The sequence below is a fragment of the Ranitomeya imitator genome, chromosome 2 (assembly GCF_032444005.1).
Source record: "Ranitomeya imitator isolate aRanImi1 chromosome 2, aRanImi1.pri, whole genome shotgun sequence".
Taxonomy (NCBI): Eukaryota; Metazoa; Chordata; class Amphibia; order Anura; family Dendrobatidae; genus Ranitomeya; species Ranitomeya imitator.
Genome location: NC_091283.1, coordinates 320847096 through 320869955, shown reverse-complemented (window position 1 = coordinate 320869955; position 22860 = coordinate 320847096). Strand labels below are relative to the sequence as shown.

Below are 22860 nucleotides of genomic sequence, written 5' to 3'. Positions count from 1 at the left end.
GATTTATCTATTTTAATCTTATTTAGCCGGTTTCACATCTCTTCTTGGGTTAGATTGGTGCAGAACCGCAGGAGTGCGGAGCAGAGGTAAAGCTGCAAGAGAGCGGTGCACAGGCAGTCACAAGAGCCACAGGAGTGCAGAGGATAAGCAAACAGATAGGACTCAAGGAAAGACACAGCATGGAAAGAAGCCACAGAAAAGGAGACAGAGGTAGGACAAAGTTCAGACAAGGTAATGGAACAAGACAAGGTACAAGAACAAAGACACAGGGACCAGGATATTCTGCCTCCTGGAGGGCGGACAGCAAGATCAAGACAAGGCTAGAACAAACACTCAGAGCAGGATATACAGCCTCCTGGAGGACAGACAGACCAGATCAAGGCAAAGCTAGGAGTAGAACCTCCAGAGAAGGAGGAACACAGAGCAAGGCCTAGCAACTCAGAAGCAAGACACTAACTGAGTTTAGACATTGCACAGGCGCAGTCCACAGGGTGGAGCTGCCCTAAATACTGGAGGCCTCTTGGTAATTGGTCAGGAACACATTAGACAGGTGCGCCCTGATTCCATAAGAACCAGAGAGTTCTGGTGCCACCCCCCTATGCACACAGGCAGGAAGCATGCAGAGAGCAGAGGCACAGAATATGGAGCTGGCAACAGACAGAACATGACATGAAGCAGTGAGTAAGATGGTGTGTGAGGGATGGAAGGCCATGTAGTGACGCCATCAGAGTTGTTACAGACATCTTAAAACTAATAGAAAGGGATGACACTGCGGCATTTCAGAGAGAAACATACTACATTAGCATCCGGGGACAGAGCGGTGCTGTAGACTAATCAGATAGGCGAGTCCCCAGCCACTTCTCTGCCCACGGCAGTGACTGACAGGTGCTGCCTAAGTCTGCGTATGGGTAGAAACCTGTTCTACGTGTTATCGGCCTGTGTTGTGGTTCAGTAAAGCTTTGCCACACTGTTTTACCTTCACCTTGTGTTGTCTGAGTAGCGTTATACCCAAGGTAAAAGGGGAGCGGTATTCGGTGGGATGATGCCTGGTCCATGCTTTATCTAGCGAACCTGTGTGCCCGCCAACCCCCCCCCCCCCATGTCTCCATAAAATGGCGTGGGCTCTCGCATAATTTTCATAACCAGCAGAGAGAAAGCGGACAGCTGAGGGCAGATGTTTATAGCCTGGGAAGGGGTTAATACCCATGGAGCTTGCCAGGCTATTACTATCTGCTCACAGCTGGATATTGGCCCCTTCCCAGACTCAAAACATCAGCCCTCAGCCGCCCCAGATTCCATTTCTGGCAATTTGCCTCTCTCTTCCCACTTGCCCTGCTATAGTAGAAAGTGTACTGATAGTTGGGGGATTGATGTCCCCTTTGTATTGTTAGTACCTGTATTTTTTGCATCACAGCTCCGCTCCATACACACAGCTCCACTCCGTACACAAAGCTCTGCTCTGTGCCTCGTACACATGCTGCTCCGCTACGTACACTTTGTACACATGCTCCGTACACACATGGCTCCTTTCCGTACACCTCGTACACACACGGCTCTGCCACATCCACACTGTAAGGCTGCCGTCACACTAGCAGTATTTGATCAGTATTTTACATCAGTATTTGTAGCCAAAACCAGGAGTGGGTGATAAATGCAGAAGTGGTGCAGATGTTTCTATTATACTTTTCCTCTAATTGTTCCACTCCTGGTTTTGGCTACAAATACTGATGTAAAATACTGACCAAATACTGCTAGTGTGACGGCAGCCTTAACCCCTCCTGACCACACATAAACTTCCCCTCATCCATCCAGCATCATGACAACCAGCACAGCAGAGTCCTGCATACACTGAGGCCCCTGATCATGTGACCCCTGACTCCTCCCCTCCTGTGACCTCATCAAAGGTCCTGTGGGCACGGAACTGCTGCCATATATGTGGTGTTCGACTCTGCGGGTGGAGGTAGGTGCTGAAGGCCCCATTATTTTCTATGTGGAGTGCGGCTCTGCGGGTGGAGGTCGGTGCTGGAGGCTCCATTATTCTCTATGTGGAGTGTGGCTCTGCGGGTGGAGGTCGGTGCTGGAGGCTCCATTATTCTCTATGTGGAGTGCGGCTCTGCGGGTGGCGGTCGGTGCTGGAGGCCCCATTATTTTCTATGTGGAGTGCGGCTCTGCGGGTGGAGGTCGGTGATGGAGGCCCCATTATTCTCTATGTGGAGTGCGGCTCTGCGGGTGGAGGTCGGTGCTGGAGGCTCCATTATTCTCTATGTGGAGTGCGGCTCTGCGGGTGGAGGTCGGTGCTGGAGGCTCCATTATTCTCTATGTGGAGTGTGGCTCTGCGGGTAGAGGTCGGTGCTGGAGGCTCCATTATTCTCTGTGGAGTGCGGCTCTGCGGGTGGAGGTCGGTGCTGGAGGCTCCATTATTCTCTATGTGGAGTGCGGCTCTGCGGGTGGAGGTCGGTGCTGGAGGCTCCATTATTCTCTATGTGGAGTGCGGCTCTGCGGGTGGAGGTCGGTGCTGGAGGCTCCATTATTCTCTATGTGGAGTGCGGCTCTGCGGGTGGAGGTCAGTGCTGGAGGCTCCATTATTCTCTATGTGGAGTGCGGCTCTGTGGGTGGAGGTCGGTGCTGGAGGCTCCATTATTCTCTATGTAGAGTGCGGCTCTGCGGGTGGAGGTTGGTGCTGGAGGCTCCATTATTCTCTATGTGGAGTGCGGCTCTGCGGGTGGAGGTCGGTGCTGGAGGCTCCATTATTCTCTATGTGGAGTGCGGCTCTGCGGGTGGAGGGTGGTGCTGGAGGCTCCATTATTCTCTATGTGGAGTGCGGCTCTGTGGGTGGAGGTCGGTGCTGAAGGCCCCATTATTTTCTATGTGGAGTGCGGCTCTGTGGGTGGAGGTCGGTGATGGAGGCCCCATTATTCTCTATGTGGAGTGCGGCTCTGCGGGTGGGGGTCGGTGCTGGAGGCTCCATTATTCTCTATGTGGAGTGCGGCTCTGCGGGTGGAGGTCGGTGCTGGAGGCTCCATTATTCTCTATGTAGAGTGCGGCTCTGCGGGTGGAGGTCGGTGCTGAAGGCTCCATTATTCTCTGTGGAGTGTGGCTCTGCGGGTGGAGGTCGGTGCTGGAGGCTCCATTATTCTCTATGTGGAGTGCGGCTCTGCGGGTGGAGGTCGGTGCTGGAGGCTCCATTATTCTCTATGTGGAGTGCGGTTCTGCGGGTGGAGGTCGGTTCTGGAGGCTCCATTCTCTATGTAGAGTGCAGCTCTGCGGGTGGAGGTCGGTGCTGGAGGCTCCATTATTCTCTATGTGGAGTGTGGCTCTGCGGGTGGAGGGATGTGGAGATTCCCCATTACTGGGGGCATCTAGTGGGTTTGGATCAGGGAGAACCTTCTGAGTGGCCCCATAATAAGGTAGCCCTGATTACACTATGGTGGCGCCCCCCTCAGGCCGGAGTCACACCGGTGTATGGCATCGGATGTGAGATGCTGATGCCCTCGGTTCCTGCTCTGCTGTGTGCTGTGATCTGTGTCAGTGCTTGGTGCTCTGATTCTCTCACATGACAGGATTGGAGCACGGCTGTATTTTCTCCATCTCCTCTGTTGCCGGTGTCTGTGTATGTCACACTGCACTCGGGTGACACCCAAGGGTGGATTAAGGGTAGCTAGGGCCCCGGGCTGTTCAGACACTGTGGGCCCCCGGTCATGCGACGGGGTCATGCGACAAGGTCATCATATACCTGAACCAGATTATTCCAGAAAAATAGTTGCTGTGTGAAACTTTAACCTGTCAAACATCCATTGATCTAGTCAATTTACCCTTCAGTTAGGAAGAAAAAGAAGTGCCAGTATTCACAGGAGATCTGTACTTAGTATGCAGTGTCTGTGTAGAGGTAATACAGAGATCACTGGTGACATTATACACAGGACCTCTGTATATAGTATACAGTGTATAGTGTCAGTGTATAGGTAACACTGACTCACCATTGAAGTCTCTAGGTGAAGTCCTTCATCTTTCATCCAGCACAGACCGCCATCACATCATCCAGCCAGGACTTGTATCTGCAGGAAATAACACCGTTATCTCAAGCTGCACTTGCAGAACACAATACTTAATTTTTCCCAACTTCTACATTACTCCACATGAAGAAAAAGAGGCGACAGTGTCACTCTACACAGTATCAGGACCGCCCCCCCCCCCCCCCCCATTTAAAACAGTGTCCTCAAAAAATAAAAATACATCACTGCAGTAATAATATCCCTTAATTAGCCCCTATGGTAATAATAATATCCCCCATCCTGGCCCCGTGTATCTCATTCCTGGCTTCAGCCATATGTTCTCCCATCCTGCCCTCATGAGTATCCATTCTGCCCCATATAATCTCCCCATCCTGCCCCATCACTTTCCATCGAATCCATCCTGCCCCATGATCCTGCACGATCTGTCTCCAATCCTGCCCCATCACTCTCCATCGAATCCATCCTGCCCCATGATCCTGCACGATCTGTCTCCAATCATGCCCCCAGTGTCTCCAATCCTGCCCCATGTCTTTCATTCTGCCCCGTGTCTCCAATCATGCCCCATATCTACATTCTGCCCATGTCTCCAATCCTTCCCCATCTCTCTCCAGTCTTGCCCCCAGTGTGTCCGGCATCTCTGCCCCCAGTGTGTCCGGCATCTCTGCCCCCAGTGTGTCCGGCATCTCTGCCCCCAGTGTGTCCGGCATCTCTGCCCCCAGTGTGTCTGGCATCTCTGCCCCCAGTGTAGGGGCCCAGTGAGCAGATGAGACGGGGCCCGATGCGGGCCCCCTCTTCCCACCGGGCCCATACACCAGTCAGGGCAGTAATGCCCTGATGGCGGCGGTCAATCTGAGCGGTTGCCCAGGGCCCCCCCACACCACTGGGCCCTGGGCTACCGCCCAGATTGAACTCGTTATAATCCGCCACTGGTGACACCGTAGACTTGTATGGGGGCGAGTGAGCCGAGTTTCGCTGACAATCTCAGATCCTCGCTGCCCCATAGAGTAACATGGGGCCGAGGGCTGTGTGTGGTTTTATCCCTGAGCCCTCGGCCGTGTTATACAGTAATGTCACTCTGGCCTAGTAGTGGATGTAGGAGAACCTCAACAGATGACCGAGCTGTTACTGAAAATAATCTTCATACAAAGACCAGCACTGATATTACCGCCATATGGTGACCATATAGTAATAGATCTCAGCCCTGCAGAACATATAGGAGATTACAGCACAGTTACAGATGGTGACTTACAGCTGACGTCTTTTCCATCTGGCCCAGTCTGACATGACAAGTTTTCCAGCCAGAACTCGTCTGCAGAGACTACACCAGACATATCTGACTTCTCACATTTCCAGCCCTTTTCCCATTTATTCCCAACCCGAAGACCCTCCTCCTTTTGCCGTTACCCCAGTACTGAGCCGCTGCTGCTGTATGTGTCCCTTTTACTGTGCCTACTGTGTGGTGCTGTGTGCCCTCTAGAATATAGTAATGCCCTCTTCTCCCCTAGAAAGTAATAATGCTCTGTGTGCCAATTTGACACTCACAATAACCAGATTGCCTCTATAACAAAAAAGGACCCACTTAAAGGAAAACTGTCACCAGGTTTGGCTGATGAGATGCGGCCACCACCTTTCAGAGCTTATATACAGAATTCTATGATGCTGTATATTGACCCCTTAGTAGCAAACTGTTTAATGGCCCTAAGACTGTATGTTGGCCCCCTCACTGTAACCCCAACACTGATGGCCCCCCTCACTGTTTTATGACCACCTATATTTCCCTCATATAGTATAATTCACCCCATAGTCCTCCATATAGTATACTGCACTCATCATAGGCCTCTGTATAGTATAATACACTCCACATAGGCCTCCATACAGTATCCTACACTCCCCATAGTCAACCCTACAATATAATTCAATCCTCATAGGCCTCTATATAGTATACTGCTCAGCCCCAAGTCGTCCATATAGTATAATACACCCCTCATAGGCCTCCATATAGTATACTTGACAGCCCATAGTTCTCCATATAGTATAATGCAATCCTCATAGTCCTTCATATAATATAATACACTCCTTATAGGCCTCTATATAGTATAACACTTCTCATAGGCCTCTATATAGTATAATACACTCCTTATAGTCCTCCATATAGAATAATACACTTCCCATAATCCTCTGTACAGTATAATGCAATCCCCATGTTCCTTTGTATATTATTCTGCACAGCCCATGGACCTCCGTATAGTATAATACACTCCTCATAGGCCTTCATAGAGTATAATACACTCCTCATAGTCCTTCATATAGTATAATACAGTCCCTATAGTCCTCCATATAGAATAATACACTCCCCATAGTCCTCCGTACAGTATAATGCAATCCCCATGGGCCTCCGTATAGCACCATATACTGCACAGCCCATTGTCCTCCACATAGTATAATACACTCCTCATAGGCCTCCATATAGTATAATACACTTCTCATAAGCCTCCATATAGTATAATTCAGTCCTCCATTTAGTATACTGCACAGCCCATAGTCCTCCATATAGTATACTGCACAGCCCATAGTCCTCCATACAGTATAATGTACTCCCCATTGTTCCTGATATACTATGCTGCAGTCCTATACATACCGATACAGTTAACCGTAGCGTAGCTTCTTGTGCGCCTCTCAGAGTACAGGTATTTTGACACTATCATCAAACCAGAGGACATAATGGCACGAATAGCATATCGAAAGGTCCTATGTCTATATTACTAGGACCTAGAAAAACATTACATGGATACTCCTCTACAGAATTAAATATGAATAACATAGAGTGGAAGTCCAATATTCATTACAAAACATGTAGCTATATTAAACATTGAGGCACAGAAAAGATAAAAACGTAACAGTACAAGATCATGATTCTAGTGAGCAATGGGTAGAACAGTGTGAGTCTCTCAATGTAGGAAAGGTATAAGGGGCGGGTAGAGCAAACATTAATAACATGCATCTATTCATTATAAAGCGCTAGTGCTTTAAAGTTTTTATAATACAATATATACCCATCTGTGTGGGGTGCAGATGGAGTGGCGCTAATTTAGCCCAACGTGGGATCTGTATGGCTAAGTTCACACAGGGCGTTTTTGCGGTGTTTCTTTATGCTAATTTTCAGCTGCTTTTTACAGTACCGGCAAAGCCTATGAGATTTTAGAAATCTCATGCACACACATTGGTTTTTTGTGTCATCAGTATTTTGTGCTTTGCTGCATTTTTTGGACATAGAGCCTGTCACTTATTTCAGCGTTTTTTCAGTGTTTTCCACCCATTGACTTGAATGGATGAACCTGCTGCTAGCAAATGGCGGCACAATATGTCGGTATAAGCGAACTCTGTTACTTCAGAGTTGCACAGAAGGGAAAACGCTGTGCCCTGTTAGCGTCACAGGTGAACACAGCTGCCTAAGGCTACGTTCACACTAGCGTTGTGCGCCGCTGCGTCGGCGACGCGACGCACAACGCACCGAAAAACGCGTGCAAACGCACGCAAAAACGCTGCGTTTTTCGACGCGTGTGTCGTTTTTTGACGAAAATTGGACGCAAGAAAAATGCAACTTGTTGCGTTTTCTTGGTCCGACGCTAGCGTCAAAAAAGACGCACGTGTCGGAAAACGCAACAAGCAAAAACGCATGCGTCCCCCATGTTAAACATAGGGGCGCATGACGCGTGCGTCACCGCTGCGTCGCCCGACGCTAGCGCGACGCACACTAGCCGAACGCTAGTGTGAACGTAGCCTAACAGAGCAAAAGCAATCAATGGTCAGGGAGTAGCAAGCACACAAACACCTCCTCTCCGGTGGAGCCGGAATTCTAATGGCTTTACGCCAGCCCTGAATTCACCACACAAAACTCACCGGAGGTGCTGGTATTCTAGTGGCTTATTTCAGCTGGACCCTGACCACAAGCAGACAAGACCACTGAATAGCAAAGCTCATGACATAAGCTGATACTAACGCATGGCCATGCAAACCTTTTATAGCTGCAGCAACTTCAGGACCTTCCTAGAGGACCAATGGGAGCTGATGCAGTACCTGAGCATGTGACCCCTGACCTCCAATGAGAGGTGTTACCTTGGGCATGCTCAGAAGGGGAAAAGCAGGACTTAGTCCCAGAGATGTCTGCTCACCGCTGCCAGTACTGGCTACAATGGCTGAGCCTGGAAAGGCAGCAGTAACCATCTGCACAGTATCAGGCTGAGCCAGACGCTGAGACCGATGTCTCTGCTGAGCAGGCTCCACTTCGGCTGGAGAAGAATGGGAGACCGCAGCGGAGATGGTTCGAGACTCCCCCTGTGCAGAGGCGGGAACTCGACCCCTAACATACGCAGGTTGACTTTTCTTGCAGCGTATTTGCTGCAGAAAAGTCAAGGACAGCTGGATGTGATGTCACACTCGGCTCTGCTACCTCTAGATGGCAGGGTGCATGGTGCATCCATACAGCCTGTCATCCAGCAGAGCGGACCCGAACCCATTCACTTGAATGGGAGGTCCGACAATACAGTGTATGACACGCTGTCATATGCAAACACCGCAGTTCCCACGCTGTCAGAAGACAGCTGGAGCGCTCAGCTGTGATCGAAGGTATAAAGTTTGCCTCCAGTCACTGGTGATCGCATCATCTGACACCTGCTAACGCTAACTACAGTGACAGCAGGAGCGGCGGATGGGAGTATTCATCTGCCGCTCCTGCGCTATAAATTAGTAATTAAAAAAAAAAAACGGCGTGGGTTCCCCTCTATTTTTGATAACCAGCCAGACAAAACTCACAGCATGGGGCTGCAACCCCCAGCTGTCAGCTTCAGCAAGGCTAGTTATCAAAAATAGAGGGGTCCTCACATTTTTTTAAAAATTATTTAAATAACTAATTTAAGAAAAATGGCGTGGGGTACCCCACCTCCCCCGTTTTTGACAGCCAGCCTTGTTAAAGCTCACAACTGGGGGTTGGTATTCTCAGGCTGGTAAGGGGCCATTGATATAGGCCCCCCAGCCTAAAAATAGTAGCCCGTAGCTGCCCAGAAAAGGCACATCTATTAGATTTGCCAATTCTGGCGCTTTGCCCGACTCATCCCACTTGCCCTGTAGCGGTGGCAAGTGAGGTAATGAGGGGTTAATGTCACCTTCCTATTGTAAGCCGCCATAGTAATGGAGAGGTGTCAATAAGAGGAGATGTAGAGGGCGCAGGCTCAGTAACGAGCGGTGACGTCACCGAGACTGCGCTCCCTCACAGCCTGACTGGAGGGAACCTCTAGACAGTGGGAAAATGCCAGTGAAGAGGTTACCGCTGGTAATCTATCTATTCATTCTGTCTATCTACAGGAAGTTTTTTTTCTGTGTGTGCACTCCACTTTATTGGCATGCACAAATAGAAGAAAAAAACGCACCAAAAATGCACCTAACAAAGCACCTAAACCTGCTTTTTTGCCGCAGCTTCTTTCCTGCCAAGAAAATCAGGTTTTGCTGCAGAAAAAAAGCTGCAAAAACGCCCTGTGTGAACTTACCCTATAAGTTAGTAAATAGTACTAAGCATCAGACCATCTGCAATAATGCATACAATTTGAAAAAATGCTCTTACCAATAGTTTTTTACAACTATGTGCATTGATGCAGATGGTCTGATGCTTAGTGCTATTTACTAACTTATACAGGTCCCATGTTGGGCTAAATTAGCGCCACTCCATCTGCACCCCACACAGCTAGGTATATATTGCATCAATAAACTAGCACTAGCACTTTATAATGAATTGATGCATGTTATTAGTGTTTGCTCTCCCCGCCCCTTATACCTCTCCTACATGAGAGACTCACGCTGTTCTACCCATTGCTCACTAGAATCATGATCCTCTGAGAGCCCGGGCGACCGCCCCTCTGCCTCCTCCCCGGTAGCTATGCTTCTGCAAGTTACGATGCTGAAGTTGGTTTCTTATTTGTCCAGTTTCTTATTCAGGGCTGAAATTAGTTTCTTATTCAGCAACCAAAAATAACAAATTACAATAATAAAATACAATGCAGCGAGGTGCCCTGATGGGAATACACTTAAAAACAGCTACAAAATGATAAAACTGGCACAAAAATGTCCCATCAAAGTGGGCACCGAAGGATGTTATTGAAAGGGTTAAATGACTTTGGGCCACTGATCTCACACAAGCAATACAGGCTGGTGTGACCTGAGTTTGATGTGGGCCATTGCTATGTACAGTAGAGAAAAAAAGTATTTAGTCAGCGACCAATTGTGCAAGATCTCCCACTTAAAAAAGATGAGAGAGGCCTGTAATTGACATCATAGGTAGACCACAACTATGAGAGACAGAATGAGAAAACAAATGCAGAAAATCACCTTGTCTGATTTGGCAAGATTTATTTTGCAAATTATGGTGGAAAATAAGTATTTGGTCAGCTAAAAACATGCAGGATTTCTGGCTCTCACAGACCTGTAATTTCTTCTTTAAGAGGCTCCTCTGTCCTCCACTCATTACCTGTAGTAATGGCACCTGTTTGAACTTATCAGTATAAAAGACACCTGTCCACAACTTCAAACACAATATGCAAAAAAGGTTGCACTCTATCGTGCCAAAGCATGTCTAATATGAAATACATGCAATATTAATAGCAAAATGGATTTTGAACATTAGGAAAATATTTGAGAGATGCTTTGCACTGAATTTGATCAAATAGTGTGAGCCCATCAACCATCTGTTGTGAATTCTGTTGTCGAACTCCCTCCTGTGGTCGTGAATGGTACTTCGGCGAGTTCTGTCTATGGGCTCCCTCTGGTGGCTGTGAGTGAAGCTGCTGCTTCTGAGGTTCCTTACACAGGTGACGTGGTTTATCTTTTGGTTGGCTGCTCTATTTAACTCCTCTCAGATCGTTACTCCATGCCAGCTGTCAATGTTTTTGCATTGGTTCAGTTCGCTCCTGGATCTCTCTGGTGACCTGCCTTCTCCTGCAGAAGCTAAGTTCCTGATAGTCATTATTTGTTCACTGTTTTCTTGTCCAGCTGGTTTTCATTATTTTGTCTTGCTAGCTGGAAGCTCTGGGATGCAGAGTGGCCCCTCCGCATCGTGAGTCGGTGCGGAGGTCTTTTTTGCACACTCTGCGTGGTCTTTGGTAGGTTTTTGTGCTGATCGCAAAGTTACCTTTCCTATCCTCTGTCTATTTAGGAAGTCTGGCCTCCCTTTGCTGAAACCTGTTTCATTTCTGCGTTTGTGACTTTCATCTTTACTCACAGTCAATATATGTGGGGGGCTTCCTTTACCTTTGGGGAATTTCTCTGAGGCAAGGTAGGCTTTATTTTCTATCTCTAGGGCTAGATAGTTCTTAGGCTGTGACGAGGCGCCTAGGTCTGGTCAGGAGCGCTCCACGGCTATTTCTAGTGTGTGTGATAGGATTAGGGCTTGCGGTCAGCAGAACTCCCACATCCCAGAGCTCGTCCTGTATGAGGTTTAACTATCAGGTCATTCCGGTTGCTCCTAACCACCAGGTCATAACACCATCGTCAAGGTGGTCTCATTAAACTGATGGGTCCCTGACCTCCCTGTCCAAATGTGAACACTTACCGAAGGCCAATGTCTGTATGTCTGGGTGAATGTGGACACCTCTGTCAGCAAAACCTACATATGGGTTGGCCGGAAACAAGTGTGATTAGATGTAATTAAAAACCACATGGTGACGGGAGGAGTGCGCAGTCAATAAGCTAACATAGAAATGACAGAAAAAAAAGACTGGCACATCCAAACTAGTGTGAATAGGTGCATACCAGGAGCGGCTACCTCCATATATAATATACAAAAAAGGTTGCACTCTATCGTGCCAATGCATGTCTAATATGAAATACATGAAATATTAAAGGGAACCTGTCACCCCAAAAATCGCGGGTGAGGTAAGCCCACCGGCATCAGGGGCTTATCTACAGCATTCTGTAATGCTGTAGATAAGCTTCCGATGTTACCTGAAAGAGGAGAAAAAGACGTTATATTATACTCACCCAGAGGCGGTCCCGCTGCTGGTCAGGTCAGATGGGCGTCTCTGGTCCGCTGCGGCGCCTCCTTCTTCATTACAAGACGTCCTCTTCTGATCTTCAGCCACGGCTCCGGCGCAGGCGTACTTTGCTCTGCCCTGTTGAGGGCAGACAAAGTACTGCAGTGCGCAGGCGCCGGAAAGGTCAGAGGCCCGGCGCCTGCGCACTGCAGTACTTTGTCTGCCCTCAACAGTGCAGAGCAAAGTACGCCGGAGCCATGGCTGAAGATCAGAAGAGGATGTCTTGTAATGAAGATGGGAGGCGCCGCAGCGGACCTGAGACACCCATCTGACCTGACCAGCAGCGGGACCACCCCTGGGTGAGTATAATATAACGTCTTTTTCTCCTCTTTCAGGTAACATCGGGGGCTTATCTACAGCATTACAGAATGCTGTAGATAAGCCTCTGATGCCGGTGGGATTACCTCACCCGCGATTTTCGGGGTGACAGGTTCCCTTTAATAGCAAAATGGCTTTTGAACATTAGGAATAAATTTGAGAGACGTTTTGCACAGAATTTGATAAATCACACTTGGTTCCGGCCAACCCATATGTAGGTTTTGCTGAGAGAGGTGTCCATATTCACCCAGACATACAGACATTGGCCTTCGGTGAGTGTTCACATTTGGACAGGGAGGTCAGGGACCCATCAGTTTAATGAGACCACCTTGACGATGGTTGATGGGCTCACACTATTTGATCAAATTCAGTGCAAAGCGTCTCTCAAATATTTTCCTAATGTTCAAAATCCATTTTGCTATTAATATTGCATGTATTTCATATTAGACATGCTTTGGCACGATAGAGTGGAACCTTTTTTGTACATTGTGTATGGAGGTAGCTGCTCCTGGTATGCACCTATTCACACTAATTTGGATGTCAGTCGTTTTTCTGCGGCACTCCACTGGTCACAGTGATCCAGTTAGAGAATATACCATTATAACCACCCTCTGCTTTCTATCACTAAGCCTGTTACTTACCCATTTACACACATTTTCCCCCAGATCCAGCATTCTCATTTTGTGTACCAACCTCTTGTGTGGCACGGTATCAAACGCTTTGGAAAAATCAAGATATACCACATCCAATTACTCACCTTGGTCCAGTCTATAGCTTACCTCTTCATGAAAACTGAATACCGTATATACTCGAGTATAAGCCGAGATTTTCAGCCCAAATTTTTGGGCTGAAAGTGCCCCTCTCGGCTTATACTCGAGTCAATGTGGGTGGCAGGGTCGGCGGGTGAGGGGGTGAGGGCGCTGAGGTATACTTACCTAGTCCCAGCGATCCTCGCGCTGTCCCTGCCGTCCCACGGGCTTCTGTGCTGCAGCTTCTTCCCCTCTTCAGCGGTCACATGGGACCGCTCATTAGAGATATGAATAAGCGGCTCCACCTCCCATAGGGGCGGAGCCGCCTATTCATTCCTCTAATCAGCGGTGCCGGTGACCGCTGACAGGAAGAGCTGCGGCACCGAAGACCAGGCAGAGGGACAGCGCGAGGATCGCCAGGACTAGGTAAGTATAGCATATTCACCTGTCCTCGTTCCAGCCGCCGGGCGCCGCTCCATCTTCCCGGCCGGCGCCTCCATCTTCCCGGCGTCTGCGCTCTGACTATTCAGGCAGAGGGCGCGATGACGCATAGAGTGTGCGCGGCGCCCTCTGCCTGATCAGTCAGAGCAGAGACGCCGGGAAGATGGAGGCGCCGGAACGAGACGCCGGGAGCTGCAATCAAGGGAGGTGAGTATGTGGTTTTTTTTTTTATTGCAGCAGCGGCGGCAGAGATTTCTATGGGGCACAATGAACGGTGCAGAGCACCGTATATGTCACAGCAATGGGGCACAATGAACGGTGCAAAGCACCGTATATGGCACAGCAATGGGGCACAGTGAACGGTGCAGAGCACCGTATATGGCACATCTATGGGGCACAGTGAACGGTGCAGAGCACCGTATATGGCACAGCAATGGGGCACAATGAACGGTGCAGAGCACCGTATATGGCACAGCAATGGGGCACAATGAACGGTGCAGAGCACCGTATATGGCACATCTATGGGGCACAATGAACGGTGCAGAGCATATATGGGGCACAGCTATGGGGAAATAATGAACGGTGCAGAGCACTATATGGCACAGCTATGGGGAAATAATGATCTATTTTTATTTTTGAAATTCACCGGTAAATGCTGCATTTCCACCCTAGGCTTATACTCGAGTCAATAAGTTTTCCCAGTTTTTTGTGGCAAAATTAGGGGGGTCGGCTTATACTCGGGTCGGCTTATACTCGAGTATATATGGTAGATTGGTTTGACAGGAGCGATTCCTCCTAAACCCATGCTGATATGGAGTTAAACAGTTATTCTCATTGAGATAATCCAGAATAACATCCCTCAGAAACCCTTCAAATATTTTACCAACAATAGAGGTTAGACTTACTGGCCTATAATATCCAGGTACACTTTTTGAATATTGCCATCACATTTACTATGTGCCAGTCCTGTAGAACAGACCCCGTCGCTATAGAGTCCCTAAACATAAGCAGTAATGGCTTGTCTATTACATTACTTAGTTCTCTTAGTACTTGTGGGTGTATGCCATCCGGACCTGGAGATTTATCTATTTTAATCTTATTTAGCCGGTTTCACACCTCTTCTTGGGTTAGATTGGTGACCATTTTATTATTATTATTATTATTATTAATATACATGTTTTATAGCGCCATTTATTCCATGGCGCTTTACATGTGAAAAAGGGGGCAAATATAGACAAATACAAAAAACATGAGCAAAAAACAAGGCACTAACAGGTACAGAAGGAGGGACGACCCTGCCCACAATGGCTCACAGTCTGCAGGGGATGGGTGAGGATACAGTAGGAGAGCATAGAGCTGGTTGTGTGGCGGTTCAGTAGGTTGAGGATCACTGCAGGCTGTGGGCTTGTCGAAAGGGGTGAGTATTCAGGTTCTTTTTTAAGGCTTCTATGGTAGGCGAGAATCTGATGTGTTGGGGTAGAGTTCCAGAGTATGGGGGAAGCACGGGAGAAGTCTTGGATGCAGTTGTGGGAAGAAGAGATAAGAGGGGAGTAGAGAAGGAGATCTTCTGAGGATCAAAGGTTGCGTGTAGGTAAGTACCGGGAGACCATGTCACAGATGTATGGAGGAGACAGGTTGTGGATGGCTTTGTGTAACGAATAGAAACGGAGGCACAGAAGTTGAAGTTCACATTCGTTTTTATTAGGATTTAACGTGGAACCTCGGGACCACGGTCCGGGGGCTCTGAAGGGGGCGTGACTACGTGAGCCCCAGACACCCGTGGTAAGACACCTCGAACAGGGTCAGAATGGAATGCCTGGGTGACACGGATGCTACCTCAAGTTAGACCCCGATCTCATAGCAGCTGTCCCAGCGGAACAAACAGGGTTAGCGGGAGACGGGGAGCTAACCAGGTGATACCGGGTGGAAAGGTAGAAGCCGGTTCTAGCGGTACTGTCGTTGTCCGGAGATGAGGATGGCAGATTGGCGGGACGAGACAGATCTGGCGTAGACAGAGCGAACTGTTGTGAATTCTGTTGTCGGGCTCCCTCCTGTGGTCATGAATGGTACTTCGGCTGGTTCTGTCCATGGACTTCCTCTGGTGGGTGTTTCTGAGTTTCCTTCCTCAGGTGACGAGGTTAATTTGTTAGCTGGCTGCTCTATTTAACTCCACTTAGATCTTTGCTCCAGGCCACCTGTCAATGTTCCAGTATTGGTCTAGTTCACTCCTGGATCGTTCTTGTGACCTGTCTTCCCAGCAGAAGCTAAGTTCCAGCTTGTATTTCTTTGGTTTACTATTTTTCTGTCCAGCTTGCTATTTTATTGTTGTCTTGCTTGCTGGAAGCTCTGGGACGCAGAGGGAGCGCCTCCACACCGTGAGTCGGTGCGGAGGGTCTTTTTGCGCCCTCTGCGTGGTCTTTTTGTAGGTTTTTGTGCTGACCGCAAAGTAACCTTTCCTATCCTCGGTCTGTTCAGTTAGTCGGGCCTCACTTTGCTAAATCTATTTCATCTCTGTGTTTGTATTTTCATCTTTACTCACAGTCATTATATGTGGGGGGCTGCCTTTTCCTTTGGGGAATTTCTCTGAGGCAAGGTAGGCTTTATTTTTCTATCTTCAGGGCTAGCTAGTTCCTTAGGCTGTGCCGAGTTGCATAGGGAGCGTGAGGCGCAATCCACGGCTATTTCTAGTGTGTTTGATAGGATTAGGGATTGCGGTCAGCAGAGTTCCCACGTCCCAGAGCTCGTCCTTTATTATCAGTAACTATCAGGTCATTCCGTGTGCTCTTAACCACCAGGTCCATTATTGTCCTGACCACCAGGTCATAACAGCGAACGTTGTCCAAGATAGCCGGGTAAGTGGTAGCTGACGATCTGTGGAGACAGAGAGTATAAGCAGAGCACCGACAGAGAACTTCAGAAACAGAAGCGCATGCTGACAGGAATTGGAAGAAGCAACAGTGGATACTTGTTGCTCCGGCGTCCTCCCTATGGTGGAGGAGCTAGAAATAGCAATGAACAACACGCCATTGGCCAGAAGCATCTATTAAAATAATGCGCGCTGTCTCTTTAAGAGACCGGGAGTGAGCGCGCGCGCGCGCGTGACCTAAACACTCTGCCTGAGAACCTGCTGGTAGCGCACCAGGAAGCAGGAGAGGAGGGAGGGGCAGAGGCTGCATTCTGACAGCGTGGAGGCAGCACAGAGCGGGAGTCCCGACGGGGACCCCGCAAAGGTACAGAAACCGAACCGGGTGTAAAACTTTGTATGTCATAGTAAGGGCTTTGAACTGGAGTCTCTGGATGATGGGAAGCCAGTGTAGGGCTTGGCATCTAGGGATAATAATAATATAGGGTTTTCTTTGTCTCTCGGCATTTCACCTAGCATTTCATTTTCTACTGTGAATACCATGGAGAAGGTGTTTAATATGTTAACTTTTTCCTTGTCATCTACATCCATTCTTTTCTCACAATTTTTTAAGGAGCCTACACTTTCACTTATGATTTTTTTTTTTACTATTGATATAGTTGAAGAACAGTTTGGGATTAGTTTTACTCTCATTAGCAATGTGCTTTTCGGTTTCCTTTTTTGCAGCTTCAATGGTGCCATCCTGCTTTAGTAGTTTAAATGCTTTCTTTTTCCTGGTAATTGCCCATCTTACTTCTTTGTTTAGCCACATTTGGGTTTTTCCTATTTCTTGTCCTGTTATTCCCACAAGGTATAAACCGCTTACAGTGCCTATTTAGGATGTTCTTAAACATTTTCCCATTTATTATTTGTATTCTTATTTCTGAGAACATTGTCCCAGTCAACCAGATTAAGAGCATCTCTAAGCTGGTCAAACTTTAAATTTTTGAAGTTCAGTGTGTTTGTGACTCCCTGACAAGTCCCCCTAGCGAAAGACAAGTGAAACTGTACAATATTGTGTTTTGCGATTTCCTAGATGCCCGACGACCTGCAGATTTGTTATTCTGTTGGGTCTTTTAGATAGTATTAAGTCTATAAGTGCTGCTCCTCTGGTTGGATTCTGAACCAATTGTGCTAATTTTTCTTTGTTATTAGCAGAAACCTGTTGCCTTTATGGATTTTGCAGGTCTCTGTTTCCCAGTTAATATGGTTTGATGAAACCAAAGTAGAACTGTTTGGTAGAAACAATACTCATTGTGTTTGGGGGAGACAGAAACTGAGTTGCATCCAAAGAACACCATACCTACTGTGAAGCATGGGGGTGGCAACATCATGGTTTGGGGCTGTTTCCCTGCAAAGACACCAGGACGACTGATCCGAGTACATGAATGAATGAATGGGGGGACATGTATCGTGAGACTTTGAGTGAAAACCTCCTTCCATCAGTAAGATGAAGATGAAATGTGGATGGGTCTTTCAGCATGATAATGATCTCAAGCACAATGCCAGGGCAACGAAGGAGTGGCTTCGTATGAAGCATATGAAGGTCCTGGAGTGTCTTAGCCATCATCCAGATCTCAATCCCGTAGAAAACCTTTGGAGGGATTTGAAAGTCCATGTTGCCCAGCGACACGCCCAACACATCACTGCTCTAGAGGAGATCTGCATGGAGGAATAGGCCAACATACCACTAAAAGTGGGTGCCAACCTTGCGAAGACTTACAGAAAATGTTTGACCACTGTCATTGCCAACAAAGGATGTATAACAAAATATTGAGATGAACTTTTGGTGATGACCAAATACTTATTTTCCACCATAATTTGCAAAACAAATATCGCCAAATCAGATAAGTGATCTTCTGGATTTGTTTTCTCATTTTGACTCTCACAGTTGTGGTCTACCTATGATGTCAATTACAGGCCTCTCATCTATTTAAGTGGAGAACTTGCACAATTGGTTGCTGGCTAAATACTTTTTTCCTCACTGTATGTATAGGTGGTGTGAGATCAGTGGCCCAAAGTCATTTAACTCCTGTAGATCACAAAAGAAGTTGTCCAGTATTTGACCAACTTAGATTCTCATACTCCTCGCTGAGCCCTGATAAAATAATAAAGCTTATACTTGCCTCCCATGCCGGCACCGTTTCCACACTGTCGGCATACTTTTCCCGGGGCTCCCATGCTGTTGTTGTAAAACGTCCCCAATCAGCGCTGGCGTCGCTGTCCCTGCTTTAGGACAAATCATGAAGAACCGGACTTCCTCTTCATGTTCTATTTATCTGAAGGCGGAAACAGTGACGCCAGTGCTGATTGGGCGTGGGGCATCACGTGTCACAACACTGAGATCCCCGGGAAGAGCGAGTGCAGACACCGCGGGAATGTGGCCAGCGGGGGGGAAGTGAGTATAGGCTTTATTATTATAATTGGGCTGTCCTACTGGATGCTGCCTCTGGCCCGGCCTAATAGACCTTCGTACATTGCAGGCCTAGACACCATTATTAGGCATGTAAGCTTAGTAGTAACTAGGCCGCCCCATACTATCGGGTACTTGGGGGCGGAGGGCATTCAGCCGAACTCTGTCACACCTTCTTAGATGCCATGTTTGCCTATCACAGCAGCAAGTGGCGAAACTGCCAGGGTTTTTGTTGCAGCCGCACCTGTGCCGTCCCTGCGGTGCACATCTATGTTCTGGGCCCCAAATGTTTGTTTTTTTTAAACGTCACTATTAAAAAATAACGAAATGTGTCTCATGCTTTTTGCAAATTTTTTTTCTTTTTAAAGAATTGTTGGTGCCAATTTTCTTTTGAAACATTTTAACCCCTTCACCCCCGGGACATTTTCCGTTTTTGCGTTTGTTTTTCGCTCTCCTTATTCCCAGAGCCATAACTTTTTTTATTTTTCCGTCAATATGCAGATGTGAGGGCTTGTTTTTGGCGGGACAAGTTTTACTTTTAAACAACACCATTGGTTTTACGTTATACTGTACTGGAAATCGGGGAAAAATCCAAGTATGGTGAAATTGCAAAAGAAAAGTGCAATTCCACAATTGTTTTTTTTTTTTTTAACCATGTTCACCAAATGCTAAAACTGACCTGCTATTATGATTCTCCATTTCTCCATGTCATATCGAGTTTGTAGACACCAAATATGTCTAGGTTCCGTTTTATTTGAATGGTAAAAAAAAAAAAATCAAACGTTTGTTTACAAGAAAAAATTGTCATTTTCTGAGACTCGTAGCGTTTTCATTTTTCCTGATCTGGAGCTGAGTGAGGGCTTATTTTTTGCACGCCGAGCTGACATTTTTATTGATACCATTTTGGGGTACATACAATCTTTTGATCTCCCTTTTTTTTATTTCTTAATGCAATGTTGCGGCGGCCAAAAAACGTAGGTCTGGTGTTTTGACTTTTTTCTCTTTACACCGTTTACCAATCAGATGAATTCTTTTTATATATTGATTGGCGATGATACCAAACAGGTGTATTTTTTTTTCCACTCTGTATAGCAGAAATGGGTGGCGCTCATAGCTATCTGGCAATGACAACCACAGGGGTCTCCTGCAGACCCTGGTTGCAATGCCAACCCATCAGGGACCCACAGTCATGTGACACCGGCACCATTGGGCGGGATTAGTGATGCGCTTCTGGCACGATCAAAGATTGACAGCGGCATTTAACAGGTTAAGTGTGGATCACAATTCCACCCGAGGCTGATAGGGGCACATGTTGACTGTTGAAATCAGATGACATCTGCTGGAAAAGATGTGGGTTCAGTGCCAGAGCCCACATCAAACGGGAAGACCCGGCATGTGCCGTACATGTATGGCACATGTCATGAAGGGGTTAATTTCTGCTTTTTCTGGTGTTTTTCTTGTAATATAGGAAAGCCTAAGGCCAGAAATAAACCCCATAAAACACTGTACATGGAGACTTTGGTATCAAATAATTTCTGTCCGCGGTGTTTGTAGAAACAAAAATTCTTTTCTAAAAGTCTCAAACTTCTGTGTGTGAATCAGACCTGAGATCTAACGTGATAGAAGATTCCAGTGCGGGGAAGACGGGAAACCTTCATATAGACGGCCGGTGGTGATGGAGTCAGTGACGGACTCTGGACAAATATCTTTCTAGAGCCGTAGTAGAAGATGAAGATGTCGTTCTCATCATGAAGTAGTTATTTCTCCTGTCACGTGTAATGAATATCTCCTGCAGTATTGCTAATGCCGATTCCAGTGTCGGTAAATGAGACGAGAATTAGCGTTATGGAAGATGAGTCTATGAGGAACGTATTCAGCTGCCGACTCCGAGGAAGAAACTGCTTGTTGTCTGTGGCCTAAATATATAGGTTTTATTAGTAGATGGAAAGAAGAAAACTAAATAATATAAAATAATAAATCTCCTCATTTGTTTCCCTTATTATCTCCAGTAATTGTATTATTACACAGGATTCTTATGATGCTACATCGGCTACTCTTCTCATTCAGGTCTCTACAATACCGGATCCTCTCAGTGAAAATATTCTATATAAGAGATTTTTCCTGATATTCCATCAAGATAGATATGGACAGAGACAAGATGGCGGAGAGGATATTACACCTCACCCTAGAGATCCTCTTCCGGCTTACTGGAGAGGTGAGAGATTCTGATGACGTCACATTACATCATTCTCATCTATGGGAATAACAGACAGAACTGGAGAGGTGAGGACTCTGGAAATGTCTGTAGTGAGATTTATTAATGTGTCTCTCCATAACCAGGATTACACAGTAGTGAAGAAGACCTCTAGTGATCGCTGTCAGGACCCTGTGTCTGAGGGATGTGGAAGACCCATGAGCTCAATCACGGGGCCTTCACCTCACCCCTTGGTAAATGAGGACGTCAATGACCAGAAGATCCTAGAACTTACCTACAAAATGATTGAGCTGCTGACTGGAGAGGTGACACTGCTGGGAATGCTGGGGCATTCTATACTAAAGCTTTGAAGGGATTGGGGGATGACTGTATCATTGTATGTGTCAGGTTCCTATAAGGTGTCAAGATGTCGCTGTCTATTTCTCCATGGAGGAATGGGAGTACTTAGAAGGACACAAACATGTGTACAAGGACGTCATAATGGAGGTTCCCCAGCCCCTCACATCACCAGGTAATAGACAGGACTAAATACACACGGCCTATAATTATCTGTATGTAAAGAATTAATTCAGTCCCTGTATGTGTTTTCTCCAGATCTAGCCAGTAAGAGGACAACACCAGAGAGATGTCCCCGTCCTCTTCTTCCACAGGACTGTAAACAAGAAGATCCCAATGTTCCTCAGGATCCTCAGGTAGATGGAGAGAAGGTGTCATGAGATCTCCATTGTGATGTGTAGACGGCTGTGAAGGTCTTGTGCTCAGTCTTGATTTATCCCCCAGTATTATATGTTTTATACTTGTGTAATGAGAACAGTGGAGATGGCAGGATTAGAGCTGATCATAGATGTGACTTCTCAATCTGTCTGACTTTTACAATATTTGTTTCAGGGTGATGATCTGACCCATATTAATACTACAGAGACATATGTGAGGGGTGATGAACGGTGTAAAGAGGAGATTCCTGCAGATAACTGCCCAGGTGAGTAGTAACCACTAAATGCAGAGAAGTCACAGATTCCTCTGTTACTGACTATGGCTGCTTTATCGATGATGTAGTCCATATCACAATCAAGTGATCACCATTTTGCCTCTGGACCACAACATTCTCATCCACCCAAAACTGTTCAAATCACTTTGGGCATTGAAAGACCTTTTCTATAGAACTTACAACCTGGACAATCCATCTACCCCCTGAGATTAGAAGACACTGACCGTAACCTGCCCAGATCTGTAAACTACAAAGCCAAATGACAGTGTACGTAGAATGTGTTTACAAGTTAGAAAATCACTTGAAGAAAAATATTATGATAGGCCTCCCAGAGAAAACGGAGGGTAATGATGCTGTTGGCTTTTTAGAACCCTGATATCTTATTGGATGAATCTCCCTTCTTCCTCTTCTGTGCTGCTGAATGTGCTCATATGGTCCCTTCAAGAGCAGGTCCAGTCTTTCTGACCACACTTCAGTTTTATAATCGACGACATTAAATGTGCAGTGAGGCCAAGTGTGAATTTCTGTACAATAACAACGAAGTTTCCCTTTATCCTGACTTTTCAATTTATTTTCAAACGTATTTACTTTACACAGGATTGTGATAAACTACAAAAAAAATTACACCTGTACCAAGATACATCTCTAAGCTGTGCGTAACTGATTGGTGTAATATAAGTTAATTCACTCGTGCAAGAGATGTGTTGGCATGGCTCAAGCCCTGGTTTCATGGATTCATTACA

General features: G+C 46.8%; 1 protein-coding gene and 1 long non-coding RNA gene across 3 annotated transcripts in view; both read left to right on the top strand.

The window, feature by feature from the left end:
- Positions 1–22860, top strand: part of LOC138663494 (uncharacterized) — a 289916-nt gene that overhangs the window by 252396 nt on the left and 14660 nt on the right. The window lies entirely within an intron of this gene.
- The window catches only part of LOC138663483 (zinc finger protein 547-like), a 35604-nt gene continuing 14660 nt past the window's right edge, over positions 1917–22860 (top strand). The window contains exons 1-6 of one of the 2 annotated variants that reach the window (XM_069749719.1): positions 1917–1960; positions 20982–21129; positions 21255–21434; positions 21517–21640; positions 21724–21821; positions 22018–22108. In XM_069749719.1, coding sequence (XP_069605820.1) covers positions 21058–21129; positions 21255–21434; positions 21517–21640; positions 21724–21821; positions 22018–22108 — 565 coding nt within the window. In that variant the 5' untranslated portion in view covers positions 1917–1960; positions 20982–21057. Of the gene's footprint in view, positions 1961–20761; positions 21130–21254; positions 21435–21516; positions 21641–21723; positions 21822–22017; positions 22109–22860 lie in introns of those variants that run through there. The other variant, XM_069749720.1, reaches the window with a different exon arrangement.